We start from the raw sequence: 23,718 nt of genomic DNA on the forward strand, positions 1-23,718 counted from the left end.
GCCTGGTGCCCTCAGGGACAAGGCAGTGCCACAACCTAGAACTGCAGTTACACACAATTTTAACCTGCCATGTGGGTCCTCTAGAAGTGTTCTAAACTTCTGAGCCATCTCTCCAGCCCAAGAAACAAGCACCTTTAAATTTTTACTTGGAGAAAAAGGAAATAGCAGATTGAAGTCTTATTAAATACAGTGGTTTCTTTTTTAGTCCTCATCTTGCTTGACCATTAATTACCATTTAACTGCTTGAAGCCTGTTACTTTGCTGTTCTTTAACTATTGGAGTAGTGTGTGACTCAGTCCTTTCTAATTTTGTACTCGTTTTGTGAACTATTTCAGTTCTGATTCCTCTATATTTGTGAAGTGATTGTCACCAAATTGTAAGTGTGAGCTTTTCTCTTGAGTAGATTTGCATCAACTTAGTTACCTGTCTGATAGGCTCATATGATATACCAACTTCAGGGTATGTTGATCACTTGGGGGCAGAATTGTTACCTTGTTTTCAAGACCAAGTCCAGTGACCTACAATGTGAGCCCTTGTCTCAGAAAAAGAAAACAATTATTTCAAAGACAAACTATCTATACTGTGTTGTTTCTTCAAATTGGTTTGTTTTTGATCTCCTTGGTTTAGTCAAACTACAGGTCATGTACGCCAGAGTCTGATTACTTTTTCCAGTCATGCCATCAGCTTTTACTCCTATTTTCTAGGTCCGTGTCAGTTCATCATTGCCTCTTGTGTATTGCAATAGACATTCACATTTACTTTGCCTTCTCCACTAGTCTTCTCAAAAAGTGTCAGCTATGTTGATTCTGCTAAAATGAAATGTTTGAAAGCAGGGTTTGGTGTCAGTGTACCTATAATCCAGCATTTGGGAGGTGCAGGCAGGATCAGGAAGGAGTGCAACGGTACCGGGATCTGAAGCTGGGCGAGACCTGCCTCAAGGAAAAAAAATAAAAAGGGGAGGGGGGGTGAAACTTAGTAAATTCTTATTTCAGAACTAAAGTTACAGTTTAACTGATCTTTTCCCTTTTCCTTACTGTTAACTATGAGTGATAGGATTAAAGTCTGCCACCACTCCTGGCACACTGGTCATCTTACTGTGTTTTAAGTAAGTGGCTTGGAACTGGAGAGATGACTCAGCAGAACACTTGTTACTCTTGCAGAATATCTGTATACAGCTACCAGCACGGACATGATGGTTCCAAGCATCCACAACTCCAGTTCCAGGGAATTTGATGCCCTTTTGGCCTCTTAGTAGTAGTAGGCACTCAAATGGTATATATTTTTGCAGAACACAAGTCTCACATAAAATTAAAAAAAACTTGGCTAGAAATGTTCTTCTTTAGGGTCTTAACATTTTTTTCCTTCTATTCATTTTAGATTTTTTTTGTATGTTTTTATTCAGCAGCTACCATGTCAGTGATGTCTTGATTCAGTTACCCCATAATTTTTATTCATTTAAAACTTAAAAATTTACTCTATGTGCGTGCACTTGATCCTGTCCCCATTTAGTCCAAAAGTGCATTGGATCTGTTGGAATTAGAGTTACAAGGTGCTTATAATCTACGTTATATTGGTGCCAACGTCCGAGATTGGATCTATGATAAAATAAGATATTCACCAGTAATCTCGTGGTGGCTAATAACTGTATTTCCAGTTCCCAGAAGTTCTTCTGCCCTTTTCTGGGCTCCTGGCTTCTGTGGGTACTAAACATGCACAGACGTGCAGACAAAACATCCAGAGGAATTTTTTTTTTTTTTTGAGACAGTTCTGGTTGTATTAGAACCCAGTTGTTGACCAGGCTGGACTGGAACTCACAGAGGTCTGCCTGCCTCTTCCTGTACACCACCCAGCCAACTTAGTTTTTTTATTATTTATTTTTAAATTTGCCCTTTTCAGACAAGGTTTCTCTGTATCTCTAGCTAACCTAAAACTCACTTTGTAGGCCATGTTGGCCTGTTGGCTGCCTACCTAGTGCTGGGATTAAAGGTGTGTGTTGCCACTCCTGGCTGGCATTTTTTGCTTTTACCTGCCTGCATTTGCTTCTTTTTTTAAAAAATTCTTTGAAGTTTCTGTTTTTATTACTTGGAAGAAAATAATTGGAAAATATTATAAATAAAATGAATACAAATTGCTTAAGGTATTCTGCATTTACTTAAATGCTGGGATTAAAGGCAGTTGTCATTGTGCCTGGCTCTTTAAGTAAAAGTTCTTAAGAGTACAGACTTAAAATCATTTGTGCCATTTCTTTAAGGTACTCAAAACAAGAACAAAGGCATTTCTTCTTCCAGAGCTGTCTGCTTTTTAAGAATTAGTTTTGTGTGCTCTTGTGCCATGCATGCACATGTACATCAGAGGACAACTTGATTCTCTACTTTAACAGTGTGGCCACTGAGTATTGGAGCTCAGGTCGTTGGATTTGGTGGGAGGTGTCTTTTAACTGCAGAGCCATTTTGTGGACCCAGGCACTTTGTGTTTTGAGACAGGGACAATTTCACTTTTAGCTTACCAAGCTGGATAAGGCTTAATGGCCAGTAAGCACCAAAAGTCAAAATTTGGTTCTAGAATTATGAGTGTGTATCACCATTTTTGTCTCCTTTTTCCTTAATTTATTTAGGTGTGTGTGTGTCTGTCTTTGTCTGCCTGTCATATGCAGGTGCACTTAGAGGTCAGAAGAGGATGTCAGATCCCCTTATAAGTGTTAGGGAAATTGTAAACTGCTTTGTAAAGGTTTCAGGACATTGAATTCAGGTCCTTCAGAACAGCACTAAGTGCTCATACTGAGCAGTTTCTAGCCAGTGAAATAAAGACTTTTATTTTTAGTTTCATGTGAATGGATATTTTCTCTGCATGTGTGCTTGGTGTCTGGAGCCAAAAGAAAAGGGAGTCAGGTCATCTGGGCCAAGAGTTGCAGTCAAGAGTTATGGGCACTATGTGGTTGCTGGGAATCAAACCCAGATTTTCGGGAGAGCATTAAATGCTCTTTAACAGTCATCTTCCCAACTTGGTTGACAGTAACTATGATCTGTAGATCCCAGTAGTTAGAAGTTAAACCATTTTCCTCTAACCTTTTTTTTTTGGTGTGTGTGTGTTTGTCTTATGTGTGCTAGACACGTGTTATACCGAGATACTTAGAGTCCTTCAATATTTTGTTTTAAAGGGTTTTTTACTAGAATGTTAATTATGTGATTGTATATAATGTATTTTGATTTTTTTTTAACTCATTACCTATCATCTCTTGCTTTCCTGATTCCCTTTTCTTAGCTAATCTCTTCTGCTTAAATTTCTTTGATTCATTTATTCGTAGTAGCATAGAGTTCCTGTACCTATGAAGAAAAATGTTTTTCCCTTCCTAGCAAACATTGTCCGTAGATCCTTGGAAAAGGGTGGGTTGTCATTAGTTCTTTCCCCCTACTTTTTGGGCATGTTAGCTCGCCCATTAGTGTGTAGTGCTTGTGAAGGTAATCTCAAGTGTTTTGACTTGCCAGGTTGGGTACTGTCTGGAAAAAAAACAATTCTTTTCTGTACCACCCAAACTTCAATTTTTGGTATTTTTGAGCATTCATGAGTTTATTCTCAATTTCCTTTAACTTTTGGGCAGGTTTACGGTACAAGATTGGGAATGACTTCAGATCCCTCATAACCATGGCACAATGGAGTTGTGCCACCATTGCAACAGTTGGCACATCTCCCCTGAATAATCTAGAACACTGCACACCTTTCACAGGTGTGCTTCTATCCCTCAGCAGAGTCAGGCAGATCTGACAAGGCCAGCCTGGGCTACAGAGTGAGTTTCACACAGTGAAACACTGTCTTAAAAACAAAAGAAATGTGTAACTAACTTCCCATTGGTTTAACTCAGGAATCCAAAAAACTCAGTGGAGTAGAGAATATGATTAGCATGGTCAAAGTTCTAGCTTTAAGGTGCCTCTTAAATTTCCACCCCCACCCACCAGGGTTTCTCTGTAGCTTTGGAGCATGCCCCAAAACTTTCTGTAGACCAGGCTGGCCTCAAACTCAGATTTGCTGTATCTGACTCAGTGCTGGGGTTAAAGGTGTGCGCCAACACTGCCCGGCTAATTCTTAATAGTTTTAAGTCAATCTATAGGAATTGGTGTTGTTGGTAAGCCTAGTGGTGGAATTTCCTCAGTTTATTCTGTTATCTTGCCTTATTCAGTCTTTCTGCCTTGGCTACTCTAGCATAATTACAGATGTAATGCATTGAATTTGTTTCATTCATTCATTTAGAATAAGGTCTACATACCCCTGGCCATAACCCTTTTTACATAACATAGCCATACTGTAACTTGCTGTAGACCAGGCAGACCTCAGACTCTCACGATTTTGTTAACCAGGGCTTAAATAAAACCTTGTGCCACCATGCTTCACCCAGGCTTTTGTTTTGAAGTTAGTTGACTATTAAACTATATAATACTTTCCCTGTTGTAGCCTCTCTGTTGGTTTACTAGGTTGTTTGCTTCTTCCATTCTGTAGGACACTGCTGAGAATAAATTCAATACTACTAATAGACTACTAATAGAACTACTAAAGTACTGGCCAGACAATGAAAACTTGGCATTAATTCCAATTCCTTAGTACGGTCTTACTAATTTTTCTCCTCCACCACCCCTTTTCCTGAGTTGTTTTTCCACAAAGACTCTCTGGTCTCAGACTCAGATCTGGTTGCCTTCCTTTAGTGTGGTGACTAAAGCTTACATTTCATATTAAAATTGAGTAGTTACAGAAATTTTAAGTTACCAGTTAAAGTTCACACTTAACTTTCCCAGGTGGTTGAAAAAATAAAAAAGGACACGGCTCCTAAGTGTGCTGGTGGTATTGTAGATAAAAGGGATATCCAGAGGCAAGGACATCTGAGAGTCCTGAGAAAATGACCCTAAGCTGGCCGTGTGAGGAGAGGGAGAAAGAATGGGTAGACAAAAGGGATTCCATAGGAAAGGACGGCTGGGGGGAGAGTAGCTCACCCGCTGAGCTAGAGAAGTGGAGGGTAGTGGGTGTGATGCCAGTGGAAACTTACAGGAACTGAGGGATGTTGGGAGAACCTGTTGCCCAGGTCAGCATTAATATGCTGGGCCACCACTGCCTGGCACTGGACTTAACAGTTACAAAATATTTTTTGTGTCCTTTTTAAAAGATTTAATTTGTATGCAGTGTCCTGTGAAGACCAGAAGAGGGCACCAGATCTTACAGATGGTTTTGAGCTGCCATGTGGTTGCTGCGAATTGAACTCAGGACTTCTGGAAGACCAGTGATTAAATTTAAGATTACTCTTAACTACTGGCCATCTCTCCAGCCCATGTTTTGTATTTTTAAAATGAGTATTTAAGACTTTTGATAATTATGTGATGTGAGTATATGTACATGTGAATATAGGTTCCTGCTTAGGCCTAAAAATTGTTGACTCCTGGAGCTACACTTACAGACTGAGAACTGAAGTCATCTGGAAAAGCAGTGTGCTCTTAAACTGGTATTTTTCTGTGGACTGTTGTAGTTTTGTCAGTTACACAGTGAAGGAGACCCTTGAATCTGATCGTTCAGCCTTTTGTCTTTGGAATGCTGAAATGTTAGGCCTGTGCTGACATGTTCAGTTTATGAGCATGCTAGGCAATCACTCTCCGAGCAGTTATGTCCTTGTATCCAGCCCAAGAAAATTAGCTTTGTGTACTTATCCTGTGAGTGCATGCCCATATGTATAGAGGAAAGTAGACATAGTTTGCCTTAGTTCTAAGCTTTAAAGTTTTACTTCTTGAATCAGGGTAAGATCTTGACAGGTTGTAGCTAGACTATCTAACTAGCCACATTTCCCTGAGCAGCTTGTGTTCTGAATACTGGTTTTGCTATACTGCTGCAACTATGGGGGGAGTGGGGATCTGTTTTAGAGACAGGATTTCTTCGAGTAGTCCTGATGTTCTCAGAACATGCTGGTCTTGAACTCAGTTCTGGGAACTCACTGCCTTTGTCCCTCCTGAGTGCTAGCATTAAAGGTGTGTACCACCACCACCCATCCTTTTTTAAAAGATGACCATTATTTTTCTTTCTCTTTCTCCCTCTTTAAAATCTAACCCTCGTGGGCCTGAGAATTCTTCTGACGTTAAAGGTGTATGTTAATACATAGGCCAATAAAAACAAGACTTGTAATTAAATTAAACTGGATCATTTTAAGATGGGTTGTGGTGACCCACACCTTTTAATTCCAGCACTGAGGAGGCAGTGGCAGAGAGGTGGTTCTGGCATTCTTGGCCCAGTAACTGTATTGTCAATTATTGCCTCTCAACATCTTCCTTGTTCTTGTCAGTCATGGCCTCTTTTATACTGACAGTGAATCTTGAAGATAGGGACCAGGAAGGACAGTGCCTTTCACTTGGCAGATACTTCTAAAAATCCCATAATAAGAACTGTGTCATCTGGCCAGGTGGTGGTGACACATGCCTTTAATCCCACCCAGGAGACAGGCAAGTGGATCTCTGAGTTCAAGACCAGACTGGTGTAAAGAGGACACCAGGACAGCCAGGCCCACACATCCAATTCCTCTCTGAAAACGAAACAAACTTCACAACCTGGCTATCCAGCATCCAGGCAGATCATTGTTAACCTCTGAAAGAGGCAGACAGTAATAATAGATAAAAGATGCATAAGAGAAGCCAAAATACAAAGAAAATAGCCAGGGAGAGAAATGTAAGTTATATGGAAAGGTTCATCAAAGGAAATAAACGATATAGGAGCAAAATAGGTGAAATATTAAATACAAATGATGCTGCCGGTATACAGATGTGTTGTTATTCAAAACTGTTGAAAGCAAAGATGTAAACTATTAAAGGCTTGCATAAAATAATTCTTTATAAAATTTGGTTCATTGTTGCCACCTAGTGTGTGCTGGAGAAATGGCGGGTGGGGGAAATAGGGGGAGGCATAAAAGATACAGGTTTGGTTCTTAGTACCCATCTATGTTATCCCAGTTCCAGTTAAATTATATGTAGACTGACTTTAGGCACCGGGCACAAATGTGAACATATAGAGGAAAGCGTTCATACCAGTAAAACCACATAATAATATTGTCCAAAGAAAATAGGGGATTACCTGTATACCCGTGGTTTTTTTCTTCTTGAGGCCAAAACTGCCCTGTTAGCATTACATAGCAACCAATGTTACATAGTAATTTAAAAAAACAACCTGTATTGCTCTAATCTGAGTCATGTAGTTTCTCTTATTTAACAATATTGTTTTACTATTTTTGATCTCTACTCCTCATGTATGATTATCATATGTGATCAAAGCAGAGAACTGTTTTCAAATGCCCAATAGAAAAATGCTTTTTATATTTTATTTTCAGTTTATTGTTTATATTGCTACATACATAAATTGAAACAATTTGTTTTTATTGTGGACTATACTGACTGGAACTCCACCCTTTTGCCTCCTTGGTATTAAAGGCTTGCACCAACAACCATACTTTATGCCTAGGGAAACTGTTATTTCTTTGGAGTGGAGATTCAAGATCTGGGGACTTTTGCTTGCTTTTCCAGAGTATTTGGGTCATTCCCAGCACCTGTATGGCAGCTCACACCTGTGAGCTATGGCACACCTATGGCAACTCTACTTTCAAGTCTTCTAACACCCTTAAATAATAGACATGCCCTCAGTTCTGAGTATTTATTTATTTGTTATGTTTTGAAGACATGGAACGAGGTTTCTTCTGTGTATCCTCTTCAGTTCTCTCCTACCCCAATCTCTTGACAGGATTTCTCTGTGTAGCCCTTGCTGCTCTGGAACTTGGTCTGTAAACCAGGGCGACCCGGAACTCATAGAGATCTGCTTTCCTCTGCCTCCCAAGTGCTGGGATTAAAGGCGTATGCCAGCACTGTGCCCATAAGTTTGATTATGTAGAGTTTTTTTTGTTGTTGTTGTTTTTGTTTTTTCTAAAATAACCAAGGATGAACAGGTAAAATGACCTATGTCCTAGGAGCGGAGTTGGCAAAGGCCGTGGCAATCCTGTAGACTTAGCTTATGACTTGGGGAGACAGAATCATGAATTTGATGCATGCAGGTCTTGTAAAAGAAGGGATTGAAGGATGCATAAGAGAACCTTATACAGTACATACCAGGTATGTTACTAGACATGTATTGCCTAGGGACAGTAAACTTTTAAGAGTATTTAACTGTCTTTTTATACCTTATAGTCAAATTGGCCCAACATACCATTATGATGGTGCCTGACTCTGAGACATTTATATTTTGTGCATCTTAGGGTATTGGTTATATTCCTTATCTAACAAATGTGACCAGTCATTTACTAATAAGGTGTGGGGAAAGACAGATGACTTAGTGAATAAGGTGCTCCCTGCCAAGACTGGCAATTTCAGTTTGATTGCTCATCATATGGTGGAGAGAGAACTGATTTTGATAGATAGCTGTCCATTGATTTCTGTATGTAAGCAACTTTTGCAGTACACATGTGTACAAGTTGTAATGTGGCCTGAAAGCTTTTGACTGCTTCTAAAACTCTGTTGAACTCTTAAGTAAAAAATCATGACAGTAGATGATCTGTTATGTTTTGTATTACATAATACAAATTCCCTTGAGGATTAGAAGGACAAAAATAGACAACTTAAATATTTCTCAGTTATTTTCAAAATCAGAGGAGAGTCTATGAATTTGAATTCTGATACTAGGATTTACATTGATAATAAATGACAAACTAGAATTGTAAAATACAATTTTTAAAAAGATGTCAGTGGGTATTTTGTAAGATCAACTCTTATCATTTTAGGTTTTTGATTGAAAATAGAATCAGCTGTGTGCTGACTCAAAATATAAAACTCCAGGATTCTGAAGTATTTAGAATTACAGTATTCAGGCCAGCTTTGCTAGAGTGGATCTGCCTGGGGAAGACAACTGAAGGAAGTTGCTTTTTCTTATATGTTTTGTTAATGGCTAGTTTATCATCATCACCATCCAATATTAATATTCCATGTGTAAAAAGTGGTTTTATAGTGATTATACCCTATGAAAAAAAGACTTTGTATTATATGCTAGATCAAATCCAAGTGAGTATTTGACGAGTTGGAAATATTTGCCTTTATATAAGTATATATTAAAGATAAAAATTAAATATCTTTATACTTGAAAGATACAGATTTGAAGTAGGTCTGTTGTGAGAAAGGTGAGAATATGTTAGAACTAATTGTATGATTCTTATAATCAGTAAGGCAAAAAAGTTTGAAAACTGTTTTAGGAAATTATAACGTCCTTAAGGACTTCAACTTGGAATTAAGATAAAACAATTGTGTTGCAAGTAAGTGAGAAGGCTAAAAGGAGTATTATAATTGTAATGTATATGACATTGTGAGGTCCCTCTAAGTTGAGTGATACACGAAGTAGTCACAGTGGTTCAGATGAAACACCATTAATGTCTCTTAACCTGACTGCTTTTTTGTTCCAGTTTCAGCTGTGAGAAGCCTTAACCAACAGAGGAGATGGCTAGCAACGTCACCAACAAGACAGATCCTCGGTCCATGAATTCCCGCGTATTCATTGGAAATCTCAATACTCTTGTGGTCAAGAAGTCTGATGTGGAGGCAATCTTTTCAAAGTATGGAAAAATTGTGGGTTGCTCTGTGCATAAGGGCTTTGCCTTCGTCCAATATGTTAACGAAAGAAATGCCCGGGCAGCTGTAGCTGGAGAGGATGGCAGAATGATTGCTGGCCAGGTTTTGGGTGAGTTGATAAAATTCAAACTTTAAGTAAGCTTGCAAAGTTTTGGATTTCATTATAACATTTTTGTACATACTTACTACACTTTGCTATTCTTTTGTATATAATCTAGCAGCGTCTTCTTGATCACCTCATTCGTTATCCTAAGTCTGCACAGTAGTCTTTAGATATTTGATGTTGTGACTAAAATGTAAGAATACAATGTAATATTAGGTGATAATGCAAAGCAGAAACTGGGGAACTTGTGATAATCTTAAGAAATGGTAATATTGAATAATGTAGAGTTGTCACTGAGATAGTGTACGTGAATATATAATTTATGCTTTGTCCTTTAAAGCTTTTTAAAAAAGATTTATTCGTTATATCTAGTGTTCGTATATGTATGCCCACATAACAGAAGATGGCTACAGATCTTATAGATGGTTACGAGTCAGGCGTAGTTTATGGAAATTGAACTCAGGACCTCTGCAAGAGCAGAACAGCCAGTGCTCTAACCTCTAAGCCATCTCTCCAGTCCTTATCAACTTTATAAAAATTATTTCTCTTTTTTTAATATATATATTTTTTAATTTATTATATATACAATATTCTTTCTTCGTGTGTGCCTGAAGGCCAGAAGAGGGCACCAGACCTCATTACAGATGGTTGTGAGCCACCATGTGGTTGCTGGGAATTGAACTCAGGAACTTCGGAAGAGCAGGCAATGCTCTTACCCGCTGAGCCATCTCTCCAGCCCCTAAAAATTATTTCTTATAATTTATTTATTTATATGCAGTGTTCTGTCTGTCTGTATGTTTGCCTTCAAGCCAGAAGAGAGCACCAGATCTCATTACAGATGGTTGTGAGCCACCATGTGGTTGCTGGGGATTGAACTCTCAACCTCTGGAAGAGCAGTGCATTTAACTGTGGAGCCATCTCTCTAGCTCTTCTTTTTTTTTATTTTTTTATTTTATGTGCATTGGTGTGAAGGTGTCAGGTCCCCTGGAACTGGATTTTCAGACAAGTTGTGAGCTGCCATGTGGTTGCTGGGAATTGAACTCAGGACCTCCGGAAGAGTAGTCAGTGGTCTTGACCTCTGAGCCATCTCTCCAGCCCCCTCTCTAGCTCTTCTTGACGATGCCTTAATAGCTTGTAATAATAACGCCTCAGTCTGACTTTATTATATTCTCATATAGATTCAAGTATTTGACAAATTATCACTTAGTTCTTAATTCTATGTTGCCTTTTTTTTTTCTTTTTTTGAGACAGGGTTTCACTGTGTTGTATCCCTGGCTCTACTGCATTTTACTTTGTAGACTAGCATGACTGATCTCACTCACAGAGCTCCACCTGCCTCTTCCTTCTGAATGTTGGAGTTAAAAGGTGTATGCCACTACTGCCCGGCAGTTGTAATTTCTTTGTACACAATAAAGTGATAAAATTTATGATATTTCATTTGTTTCTATTTAACTTTTCTACTTTATAGTGGCTTGTTTCTTTTAGTCATTTTGTGTGTTCCTTTTTGTTTTTAGTTTTTATAATTCTGGTAGATCTAGTGTAGGCTCTAGATTGTGGGCTCTAGTTTATTTTTTTATGCTTTTTTCCTTAAAAAAATAATTTTGTATTTTTAGTCAGTACTGAAGTTAAAACTTTGTTTGCAAGGATAGCATCATTATCCATTGTTGGTGAAGTGCAAATTTATGGAGCCACTATGGCTGGCAGTGGAGGTTTCATTACTATGAGCCTGAACAAGTGCCAGTTGTACTGCTGCTGGGTAGGTATAGAGCCAGAGTGTTCCATGTCCTATTACATTCCCATCAGCAAAGAAATGAAACCAGCGCAGATAGATAGCTATAGACATGATGAAATTTTCATGTCTCTAATACACTGTGTCTGCATATATAGTGAAATTTTATTTAGCTATAAAGAAAAATGAACTGATGGATGATTAATTAAGATTACTTGCTCCTTGTCCAGAAGATCAAGGTCCTTTCCCAGCACTCACGTGACGTGGCAGCTCACAACTGTCTATAACAAAAAAATAAGTTTTTTCCTGAAAACTCAAAGGAAATAATCAAAAATTGTGGGAAAACTAGTAAATTCTGAAGTGAAAAGACAAGCGTTTTTCCATGTAGATTCTTGTATTATACACACCTTTGTATATAAGTAGGTGCATTGTGGGTAAACACTAAAGAACCAGAAAGGAAACCAAAAGGATAAAAAGAGGTGCTGAGTAAGGCAGGGAGAAGAAGATACGAGAGTAGTTCTGGGAGAATGTCTTAGCATCCACTATTACTATGCTAACTGGGATGTCATTACCTTCCTTTCCTGCTTGCTTGGTTTCCGTTTATGAGCAGTGATTCTGGGAATAATGACTAGATACCCAACATTGTATTTATTGATTTAAAATTGTTTTTGTGCATTCCATTGGAGATGTTGAATAAATACAGTAATGTTGCCTGAAAGAATTCTTTATTATAATCAACTCGGTAGTTTTATTTTACTGTCTTTATTTTACTATGTATATAATGGAAACTTTTGTAAGAATAAACGAACTTAAACATGGTTTGGAAATGAAAGGACTAGAAAAGCAAGGTCTTAGACATAAGGACTTAATGACAATGCTTCTACTGTACTGTTCCTCATATGAAATCGATTATTCATTTGTGAAACTTGTTTTAGAGACCAGCTTTGATCTGGTGTTGGATTTTGCTTTTTTCATTTAGTCTTTTTGTTAGAACTAGTGAAAAAACTAGACAGTGAGTGGCAGGGAAGGTAAATCTTTGCTTTAGTTCCTAAACACAAAGATGTATATTAAGAAGTTCATTTACTTTTGTAATGATTTTATTGAATAATCAGAGGGCAATTTGGTAGCGTCCTATTTCTGTCATGGGTCTTGGGAACCAGTTTTAGTCATTATGCTTGGTCACATTTTTTAATGCATATTACTGTTCCAATAATTTTGTGCCCTTAAACATAGAGAAAAGTTGTGTACACTTTGTGCACATTCACATGTTCTGGTTAGGTTCCACCTTAGTAGGTTTTCCCCTTCTACCTCGTGGTTAGAGGACGGGAGCTTTACCATCTTGCAAACTCAATATTGTATGTACTTTGAAATTTGAAATTTGTGTTTGTTCTCATTGGTTTGTATGTGTATAAGTTAATTCATTGTCTGAATAATAATAATTTGCTAGGTATTTTTTTGTGTGTGTGTGGAGTTTAACTGATTGTAATGATAAGAATTGTTCTTGCCTGGTGGTGGCACATACTTTTAATCCCAGTACTCGGGGAGGCAGAGACAGGTGAATCTCTGGTTTACAAGAGCTAGTTCCAGGACAGGCTCCAAAGCTGCAGAGAAAGCATGTCTCAAAAAAAAAATGTCCTTTGGGCGTGTCTCTCGTATAACATTAAAATTCCCACGCTTATCTTTGCACATGTTCTTTTATGGTGCGTACGTGTGAAATTTAAATAGAAAAATTACTGGGAAAGGGACCTGTTAGTAGTAACCCCTAATGTGATATTCTTGAACTGTGTTAGTGAATGCGTGAGTAAACATCTATGAAAGATGAATGGAGTTTGCAAATGGGAGCTGAGCATGGGGATAGATAGCAAAGAAAAAATGTAATGCCAGGACAGTTTTGGTATCAAACAGTACAGAAATGGAACTCTAGCTCTATAATAACCTTTTAAGTGAAAAGGAGAGGTAACGTTATACATCAGATAATTACAGTCTGAAATAGTGGCTTCATTTGCTTTGATGGAGGATATAATCCAGTCTTTTTTTGCCTTGAGTTTTGTTTTTAATTTCCTCCCTTTCCCCTTTGTTTCTTTTTTTTCCCAGATATTAATCTGGCTGCAGAGCCAAAAGTGAACCGAGGAAAAGCAGGTGTGAAACGATCTGCAGCGGAGATGTACGGGTCAGTACCAGAACACCCTTCTCCGTCCCCTCTACTCAGGTCCGGAACTTTATTATTTATAACTGCATTGTGTCCATCAGTGGGCATCTTCTCTGTGTTTTCTGGATGTGGGGAGGGTTAGTGCAATGTGTTTTCTATGTGCAAAAGTATAATGCTTATTAACATGTGTTAACATACTTCCCCCTTATCCCATTTCCTAGCTCTCAGATTTGTGCTATTTTAGAATAATTTTGTGTTTAGCATGAATTCAAGAGAAAATTGTTAGGTTCTAGGAAACTGGGGAATAAGGAAGAAAGAGGGGATTATGGTTTAACAACTATTATATTCTTTCAGTGTTTGTGGTTTTCCTCATAAGTTATTTTGTTAATTTTCACCTGAATCACTAATTTGATCACTGCTTCTCCAGTGGTCTTCAGATAATATGGAGGGCAATTGTTCTGTTTGAATGAATGGGGATTATTTCTTGCTAATCTTACTGATCGATTGTTGTGGTTTGTTTGGCCTGTTTTCACCCCGTCTGCCTTTTGAATTAACAGCAGCAACTCCAAAATAATCTTTTGGTATTTATTTTTCAGTTCCTCATTTGATTTGGACTATGACTTTCAACGGGATTATTATGACAGGTATGTGTAAAGGTTTTTTCCTTTTGGATGTTCCTTAAGCTCACTTTCTCTTTAAGGAATGAATGACAGGTTTCAAATGCTGCCTTTTTGTTTTTGTTTTTTGAGTCAGTGTTTCTCTGTGGCTTTGGAGCCTGTCCTGGAACTCGCTCTTGTAACCAGGCTGGCCTTGAACACAGAGAGATCTGCCTGCCTCCCGAGTGCTAAAGGCACGTACCACCACGGCTTGGCTTATAGTGTAGTTCTAAAAAACAGGGAGATGCAAGCATTTCTTCCTTAGACCTTAAATGGCTTTAGTGTTTGTAGGACAACCATGAGGGTTTTGACTGGGTAGAGTTAGATGAGAGCAGACAGAAATTATCATGGTACTAGATGTGGTAGTCTGTGCACATCTTTTTCATGGCATGTAGTAGAAGCACATAGACCTACACAATGCAGTGTGTTGCATAGCTGTATTGTCAGTGCTACTGTCTTCAGGAGTTGAGCATTCCAAAACATCTAAATAACTGGGCTTAGATCTTCCCTTTTAGAGGGAAAGGATGCATCCACCTGTCGCCAACGAGTTCTATATCATTCTGCTTTAATTGCATGTGACTTGGAATCTTAGGACAGGGTTAATGGAAGGGCACATTCCATAAAACCTTGAGGGTGTCTTCTGTGTTGGTAAAATTCCTTCTAGTGTAGCTTCTTTATGGTCTTTTGTGCTGTAATATGTACCTTCGATTGTCATTGGGTCTTTATAATGAGCGATAAAGTTGTGCATACTCCCCAGGAAAGGAGGACTTTTTTCTTTTTAAATGCGCATTGTTATTTTCCCTGTGTGTATATCTGTGTGAGGGTATTAGACTTCTGGAGTTACAGATAGTAAGTTGGGAATTTACACCTGGGTCCTCTGCAAGAAGAGTCTGTGCTCTTAACTGATGAGTCATCTCTCAGCACCTATTGAACTGTGTGTATACATATGTTTACATGCACACAGGAATGTGGAGGCCAGAAGTAAAAACCGTGTTTTTAGCTAGATAGGCATAGTAGGAAGTGGGATTTTAAAGGCATTTTAATGTGTGAACAGTACTTGAAATTTAAGAAGGAATATTTTAATTTTGTTTCCTCCAATTTACTCAGCTACATAATACAATAATTATTTCTCTTTGAAACCTGAAATTACATATGAATGTTTGGCGGTTATAGCTGCTGCGATTGATTTATTTAAAATACTTTGATTAGATACTTGCTTTTATTGGGCATCTCCCTTTCCATTTAACCTTTTTGGGCTAGCCTCACGTATATAACGTGTGTCACAATCTATATTTGTGATGCTTATTTTTTTGTTTAAGCTTTATGTCCTCCCTGAACTGCTGGACTTAGAAGTTTATTGAGTTAGAAAATAGGTACTTTTTAAGATTTTAACTATTTTAATAGTACTTTCAAAGAAAAGTATGCCTTTAAATCTTCTGTTTTATTTTCCAGACGGAATTTCTCTGTAACTGCTTTTCTGAAACCTCACTTTGAGTTGTATGTGGAAATATTGGTAGATTGGAGCAGCAGTAAAACACAGAGAATTAACTGGCCAAGGAAATTGCCAATAAGTTTTGAAAAGTTCCCTTTTTTATTTTTGGTTTTTCGAGATAGGGTTTCCCTGTGTGACAGCTCTGGCTGTCCTGGAACTTAGTTAGACCTGGACCATGTAGTCCTAGAACTTGGCAGCAATCATCTTACCTCTTCTGCTGGGATTAAAAGGTTTAAACCAATTCATTGGGAGGATACAGAAGTTCTAACAGAGTTCTTAAACACTGCCTTTGAATTTATGAAAGGATAAGCTGGAGGGAGGGTGACGGTCACAGTGTCATCCACTTGGAGCCACACACTGCCTCAACCTTAAAGACTGGCGTCATGAGAAGTAAGGAGCTGATAAGAAACCCTTGAAGTGTCCTAGCAGCTTTGTTATATAAATAACAAATACAGGAGTGCACGGTTGGTTGTTCTGTTGTAGTAGAGGAAGAACTTTTTCACATGCAGTTAACTGCCCTTTGGAGCTAGAAGCCACCTGACATGCATTTTGTGGGGGAGGTCTTGTACAGAATATACCGCTTTTGTAGTCACTAGAGTAACCAGGTTCCTTTGTAGCTCATCTCCTTCACATGATTTAATGGTTTCTTTGTTTTTAAGAGGCTCTTGTTGACCATGAACTCAAACAGCTGTTTGCCTTGGGGATTAATGACAGGAATTACCTTGCCCTTGTCCAGCTGATTTCACTTTAAATCAGCTGCTTTGCAAGCCAATATTAGCCAGGTGAGGTAAGAGCGTCTGGATTTTGGTTACTAGGAAGATTCTAGCCTTTTCTTCACCCCTAAGTTGGATAAATGAAGACTGATGTTCCTTGAACAGTGTGACGTGGTCATGCTAAAATTCTCAGTGCTCGACCTGAATTAAGTCATGAAGTTAGTGTTCAACACACGTGTTATACCTAGATTATTTTTGTTTTGAAGCCTTTTGAGGAGAATACTACTAAAACTGTGTTAATTGTTCACAGCTTTTCATATTTAATGTTCGAAAATTAAGAAAAGTGGATTCAAATGAAGGATTTCAGAATCATTTGGCACCATTACCTTGCATATATAGCCGTATCATGTTGAGTCTTTGTACTGCAGATTTTTGAATCACTATTCTTTTTTGCAAGCATTCTAAAATCCACAAGGTGACCTGGCTGTGTGTGTATTTTGTTTTGACTTTGTTTGATGTTGGTTTGGGCAGCGTCATAGCCCAGGTCTGCTTTAAGATCCTCTTTGCCTCAGCACTCCTGACTGCTGTCACTACAGTGTATACCACCTCACCTGGCTTGTGTTTTCTTACAAGATTGTGTACTCTAGTATGTTTAGTTCTCCAAAGCATTCTTAGTGTTGAAGTATTTTCATTTAGAGGTGTAGTAACTCGGTATGATTGTTTCTAAACTCCCTGTGGCTTTCTTGTAAGAGATGTGACTCCCTTATATAAGAGGTAGATGGTTTATATGTTTGCACCCCTCTCTACATCCTACTCAGGAGCCCAGCCCTATTTTGCATACTTTCTTAGATTACTGTGATACCTATGAGGAATAGTGAGTATAGTGATTAAACTGTTGCTTAGCAAATGACTCAGACTTGTGTAAATCTTTCAAATTGTTGAAATGACTGGAATTGGATGAAATAACAGAAATGATAATGGTGGGTGATTGGCATGTAATTCCAGCACTCAGAAGGATGAAAGAAACAAATGCAAGTCACACAATATAATGGAAGAAAAGGATTCTTTTAGGTTTTTGTTTGTTTGTTTATTTTTTTCCCCTCAAGACAAGGATTTCGTTGTAGTGCTGGAATTAAAGGTGTGAAGCCACCACCACTTGTAAGCAAATCTACAGAACATGCTAACTCTAAAGCATCACTCCGCTTAAAAGGACTGTAATATTTTTTAATCTTTGTTCTGTGTCCACTAAAGAGTTTATGTGGCAAGATATTAATAAAATGTTCTGTAGTTTTCTAATTTTTGCACTGACAGATCTATATTAAAAGTACATTTGTTGTTGCAAATTTAGAAAATGAAAACATGATTTTTAGATAATTAAGCAGTTTCTGTCTCAGTTCAGAAAACCCTGGATAAGAGTGGCAGGTACATTCTATCTGCTGTGCCTGTTTTTGTTTGGCTTTTGTTTTTTGAAGTAGGATCTCACTTTGTAATGCTCTTCCTGGGACTCAATAAACAGACCACGCTGGTCTTGGATGATCAGAGATCTACCTGCCTCTGTCAGTACTAATGGCATGCACTTTATTAAATGTTTATTAACTTATTGTCAATTCAGAGAGTGTAAGACCCAAGATTCAGTGATTCTCAGGCAATCTTGAACAATAAGAAATAGCTGTAGTAAGCTTTGTCCCAAAGAAATGAAGGTAAATGGGAGAACTGTTGGTTAAAATGGTAGAGCTGGACAAAGCAGTGTAACACACATTTTCAAATCAACAAATATAACTCATCTTCGTTCCACTGAGTTACCTTTTACTTGTGATAGATCATGTTCTCCCATGGAATGGAAGTCCTCTAAGTAGTCCTGACTGGCTTTAAGTATCGTGTGGCAGCCATACCTCTGCACACTAAAATAAATAATTGTAGTAAAATGTTTCCACAATTATGGTGGGCAGTCATGTGGCCAGAGGAAAACTTCTGGGTTCTTCTTCCCTTCATCCAAATTGCAGAGGTCAAGTCCAGCTCATCAGGTTTGGCAGCAAATGCTTTAATGTGCTGCTGTCTTACCTGTCCTCTGATTAGCTGTGGATTTTTTTTCCCTATTTAAGGTGAAAAATTTAGATGCTGAACTTTGTAATTATAGTAGCAGCATTTTTGTTTATGTGATCACACTTCATTAAAAATGAATACCTGTTTGCAAATTCAGTAAATTTTAGTCATTTTATGAGCGATATACTTTATGTTGATTGCTTAAAAAGCAATTCATTATAAGTAACATTCTGTTGAAAGTGTCAGGAAGCAAGCTTGTTCTAAACCAGCCAAGCCTATCATTCAGTGTTTTTCCTCTTGGAGTTTCTGCGGTGATATTTCAACAGAGTAGAGTTTTGAATCGCATCAAACAGAATCCTATTGTAAGACTCTTTTTTCCAATAGGATGTACAGTTACCCAGCACGTGTTCCTCCTCCTCCTCCTATTGCTCGAGCGGTGGTGCCTTCTAAACGCCAACGTGTTTCTGGAAACACCTCTCGAAGGGGCAAAAGTGGATTCAATTCGAAGAGTGGACAACGGGGCTCTTCTTCCAAATCTGGAAAATGTAAGTGTTAATTTGCTTTTATTATGGTGTGTTGTTTGTTCAATGCCTTCTAGCTCCAAATCCATTTTTATTTACATATCTGTATCTATGGTGGGGTTATTGAGCTCAGGTTGGGTGTTGATTCCTGGAGATAGCTGACATAGGTGCTGAGAACTTCTGCAAGAATAGCAAACTTAGTCAATTCTTCAGCCTGTATTTATTTTAAATTAAGGTTATTTCTAAAGTTGACCTAACTGGTGTATGTTTCTGAACTTGAAGCAGTGAGATGAGGGAGTGAGTCTGGGGAGATGCTCAGTCAGTAAAGTTACTGCACTGCAAGGGATGTGGATCTGACTGAGTTTGGTTCCTGAACATACATAGGAAACAGAAGTATCTTACTTTAACTACCTTGGCAGGGTGGGCGTGGTTGAGAGCGACTTGCAACCCTGGACTTGCAAAGTCAGTGAACTCCTGTTTCAATGAGAGATTAGTAGTAATGGTTTTAACCCCCACATTAGGGAGGCAAGGGCAGGCACATAGTGAAACCCCGTCCTCTCTTAACGTGTAGTGATTGTACACAACTTTTTAAAATCTCTTGGGAGACAGGGGCAGGAGGATCTCTTGAGTTCAAGGTCAGCCTGGTCAGCAGACAGAACGAGTTACAGTAATGGCTCCAAAGTTACAAAAAAAAAAAAACCCTCTTGAAAAAACCAAAAAAGAAAAAACTTCCCCTCCTTCGTAGTAAAGAATAGTACATGACACTTAACATGGCTTCTGGCTTATTCATGAACACAAACCAAGGAAAAAGTAGTGATTGAGAATCTCAGGTTAAGAAGACTGATTTGTGGCAGTGCGCAGCTTTAATCCTAGCAGAAGCAGAGGGATCTGTGAGTTCTGGGCCAGCCTGGTTTTGACAGGAAAGTATGTTACAGTAGCTATAACATACAAGTCCTTTAACATAACATTAACATAAGTCATTTACCAACTGAAGATAAAGGTTTCAGTTACTTAGCTAGGTGGTAATGACATACGCTTTTAATCCCAGCACAAGTTGCAGGACATCCAGGGGTACACAGAAAAATTCCCCCCCCCCAAATCTCCTTACTAATTGTTGTGGTTTTTACCTCTTCCAAATTGTTACATTTTTTAAATAACAGTTAAAACAATTTACCCCATGGTGCTGAAAATCAATCAAAAAACTCAGCACTTAGAGACTTTTTGGTTTTTTTGAGACGGGTTTCTCTGTAGCTTTGGTGCCTGTCCTGGAACTCGCTCTTGTAGACCAGGCCTTGAATTTACAGTCATCTGATCTTCCTGCCTCTTCCTCCCAAATGCTGAGATTAAAGGTGTGTGCCACCACCACCTGAAGACACCATTTTCAACAACTGGTAAATTATGTTTTATTCTAATCTAATATTGTATTTGTTACAGTGAAAGGTGATGACCTTCAGGCCATTAAGAAGGAGCTGACTCAGATAAAACAAAAAGTGGATTCTCTGCTGGAAAGTCTGGAAAAAATTGAAAAAGAACAAAGCAAACAAGCAGGTAGTTTAATGTATTTGCAAATTTGGGTGTTTGGGAAGGGCATTTATTTGTTTGTAAGGCTATCCTTGTTCTTTGATTAATGAGTTCTCTATATCCTGTGGGCAACCCTTGCTCCTGGACAGACTTGTCCTTCTCATCCCCAGTAGAGATGAAGAATGAGAAGTCTGAGGAGGAGCAGAGCAGCGCCTCTGTAAAGAAGGATGAGACGAACGTCAAGATGGAGTCTGAGGCGGGTGCAGATGACTCTGCCGAGGAGGGCGACCTGCTGGATGACGACGACAACGAGGACCGAGGGGAGGACCAGGTGATCACCTGGGGACAGGAGGGGAGGCTGGGGACTGTGGTCAGGGAGACTGGGGACACCTCTAACGCCACTGTTGGTCGCCATTTCTCCCAGCTGGAGCTGATCAAGGACGATGAAAAGGAAGCTGAGGAAGGAGAGGACGACAGAGACAGCGCCAATGGGGAGGATGACTCCTAAGCACGCAGCGGAGTTAGAGATCCTATCCCGTTATTCATTTACCTAGGCGCTTGTGAGAGATGGAAGTAACACCAGATCCTCTCCCCTAGTATTTTCAGCACATTTCACTGTTCGTCCTCTCCTTATCCTGTGTTCATTGATTCATATTGCCTTGCGCCTAGTTCCATTCTCACTTCCTTTGATGATGCTCCTTAGTAGTTTTGTTAAGTCTTACCCTGTAAGTTTTGCTTTTAATTTTGATACCTCTTTGACTTAACAATAAAAAGATGTATGGTTTTTATCAACTGTCTCCAAAATAATCTCTTGTTATGCAGGGAGTACAGTTCTTCCCATTCATATAATTTCAGTAGTTGCTTCCCTAACTGCAGAGGCATCTCATTTACTTGTAATCCCTGAGAGCAGCTTTGCATTAGAGGTGTGTGTTTTCCCTCACGTGAGTGGGGCTGTTCAACACGAATGTAACCATGTATTTTTGTGAATGAGAGTTGGCATGTCGAATGCATCTTAGAGGAAAATAGTGTAATAGTCTTAATATTTGTTTTCTAAAGTTAATACCATGGGTTATTTTTGTGAACAGCCTGATGTTTGGGATCTTTTTCTCAAAATAAACAATTCCTTTATTAAACCAGGAATTTGAAGGAAAAAAATGATTTTTTTATTATAATTATTTGCTTTTTTAAATTGATATCCACAAATCCTATCAGGGTTTTTTTTTTTTGAGTCATAATCATGTGTACCAGTATAAATTAAAATAATTTCAAGATGAATGCTAATTTTAAAATATATTGACATGGAGTGGTTTGTTGTTTCACTTACTGTTTAGAAGCCCAGTTAATTATTATTGGATTTCCAACCTGGCCTCAGAGTTTCTGAATATAGGAAAGCATTTGTCTTTACTCCCTTATATACTAGCATTTGCCTTTCAGAGAACTGAGAATACAATAGGGAGGGCTAATATCCATATAAGCTTATTCTTAGCTTTTGCCCTCTTGCTAGATTAATTTCAGTCATTGCAAACGATGTGCCACATAAGACCCAACTTTTTTGTTGTTTTTTTCCAAGACAGCATTCCTTTATAGCTTTTGAGCCTGCCCTAGAAATTACTCTGTAAACCAGGCTGTCCTCAAACTCACAGAGATCAACCTGTCTCTGCCTCCAAAGTGCTGGCATTAAAGATGTATGCCACCACCACCACCCAGTTAAGAACCAACATTGTAAAGCTAAAAATGAACAGGCTTTGAGGCTTATTACTTGCTTTGTCATGACAGCCAGTTTATTTTTGATTTATCGCTATCTTTCTGCATAGCGAGCTATAAAAACCTGGTCATTTATGAACTTAGACTTTCTATTTTTTATAATATATTATTCTGTATAGCAGATAGTACTAGCTTGTGTTTTCATCCTGTGCACAGTGGACAAATATTTCCTTTTATGTAACAGATGGTAAAAACTGAGTAGAAAGTAGAATGACACTTGGGTCCCAGTGTCCATAATACAAAATACCTTTATTGTCTCACACCCCCCCACCCAGAGTTTAGATTCTGTGTTCCATGTTACAACCTGCTGAACCACCCTTGTGTCATCTAGAAGCAGGTCTGTTTTATAAAACCAGAGTAGTCAAGGGAAGGATCTGGATCTTGGATGGGTATTTTATTCTCGGTCCTAGGTATGTTAGATTTTAAGAGTAGCAGGGATGTAAGTTAGTGTTTATCAGATGCCCAAAATAGTAATAAATAACACCTGTTTGCGTTGGTGTTTTCAGGGTGTTGGGGGGAGATTCAATGCAGAATAGAGAGTCTTCTTTAACTTATATTCCTGGTCCTTGTCATTTTATTTTCAGGTGAATTTATAATTTCTCCAAGAATGCAGGTAGAAAATCTGAGAATAGAGTGGAATTATCATTTCATTTCATTTATCACCACTTTTCATTTATCACCAAAACTATTAGCATCCTTAATCCTAATAAGAACATGGTATGCTTTAGGCTTCAGCCTTCTGTGAGTGCCATTTTCTTTGCCTAGAAAACAAAACAATCGCAGGGTAGTGTTGGCGCATGCCTTTAATTTCAGCATTTGGGAGGCAGAGGCAGGCGGGTCTCTTGAGTTTGAGGCCACCTGGTCTACAAGAGCTAGTTCCAGGACAGGTTCCAATGCCACAGAAGAGCCCTGTCTAGATATATGTACATACTTTGACATTCAGAGTCTTAGGCCACCAAAGCATGGTGTTTTATCTGGTTACAGAAGTTGGCTGGCCATGTACACACTAGTTGCTTATTGAGACAAGTAGAGGGAAGGGTGTCTGTAGTTGTGGGCCACCCTGCTGGTGGAGCTAACTCGTTGGTTTTGAAGAAGGTTAATGTTGTTAACAGTTGGTTCAGATGGTAGGTTTTTTTTAGGTCCATTTATGTGCATTGTAAACATGTTAGATCCCCTGCAATGTGGGTGCTAGAAATTGAGCCTGGATACTCTGGAAGAGCAACCACCGAGCCATCTCTAGATCCTCTACGTCCATTTTTCAAACTGGACCCTAGAGAAGCGTGGCCAGTGGGCACGATGTAAGGGGGATGGGGGGTTTGAAGTTTAATCAAGAAATAACTATTTAAAGGGAATTTGGGATAGTTTTGGTACCAAAATAAAGGCGGTTTCATGTATTCTAAGCCAGGC

The 23,718-nt window shown here is 38.6% G+C and overlaps 1 protein-coding gene across 6 annotated transcripts in view; it reads left to right on the forward strand.

Moving 5' to 3' along the window:
- The window catches only part of Hnrnpc (heterogeneous nuclear ribonucleoprotein C), a 29,924-nt gene extending 8,237 nt beyond the window's left edge, over positions 1-21,687 (forward strand). Inside the window, exons 2-8 of one of the 6 annotated variants that reach the window (XM_087911871.1) lie at positions 9,455-9,729; positions 13,547-13,661; positions 14,198-14,245; positions 18,890-19,050; positions 20,461-20,574; positions 20,697-20,878; positions 20,972-21,687. In XM_087911871.1, the coding sequence (XP_087767997.1) occupies positions 9,489-9,729; positions 13,547-13,661; positions 14,198-14,245; positions 18,890-19,050; positions 20,461-20,574; positions 20,697-20,878; positions 20,972-21,055 (945 nt within the window). In that variant the 5' untranslated portion in view covers positions 9,455-9,488 and the 3' untranslated portion in view covers positions 21,056-21,687. The remainder of the gene's footprint in view (positions 1-9,454; positions 9,730-13,546; positions 13,662-14,197; positions 14,246-18,889; positions 19,051-20,460; positions 20,575-20,696; positions 20,879-20,971) is intronic. The other 5 variants (XM_087911872.1, XM_087911873.1, XM_087911874.1 and 2 more) reach the window with 5 other exon arrangements.
- Positions 21,688-23,718: the final 2,031 nt, after the last annotated feature.

This window comes from Myodes glareolus, chromosome 12 (assembly GCF_982192425.1).
Source record: "Myodes glareolus chromosome 12, mMyoGla1.1, whole genome shotgun sequence".
NCBI lineage: Eukaryota > Metazoa > Chordata > Mammalia > Rodentia > Cricetidae > Myodes > Myodes glareolus.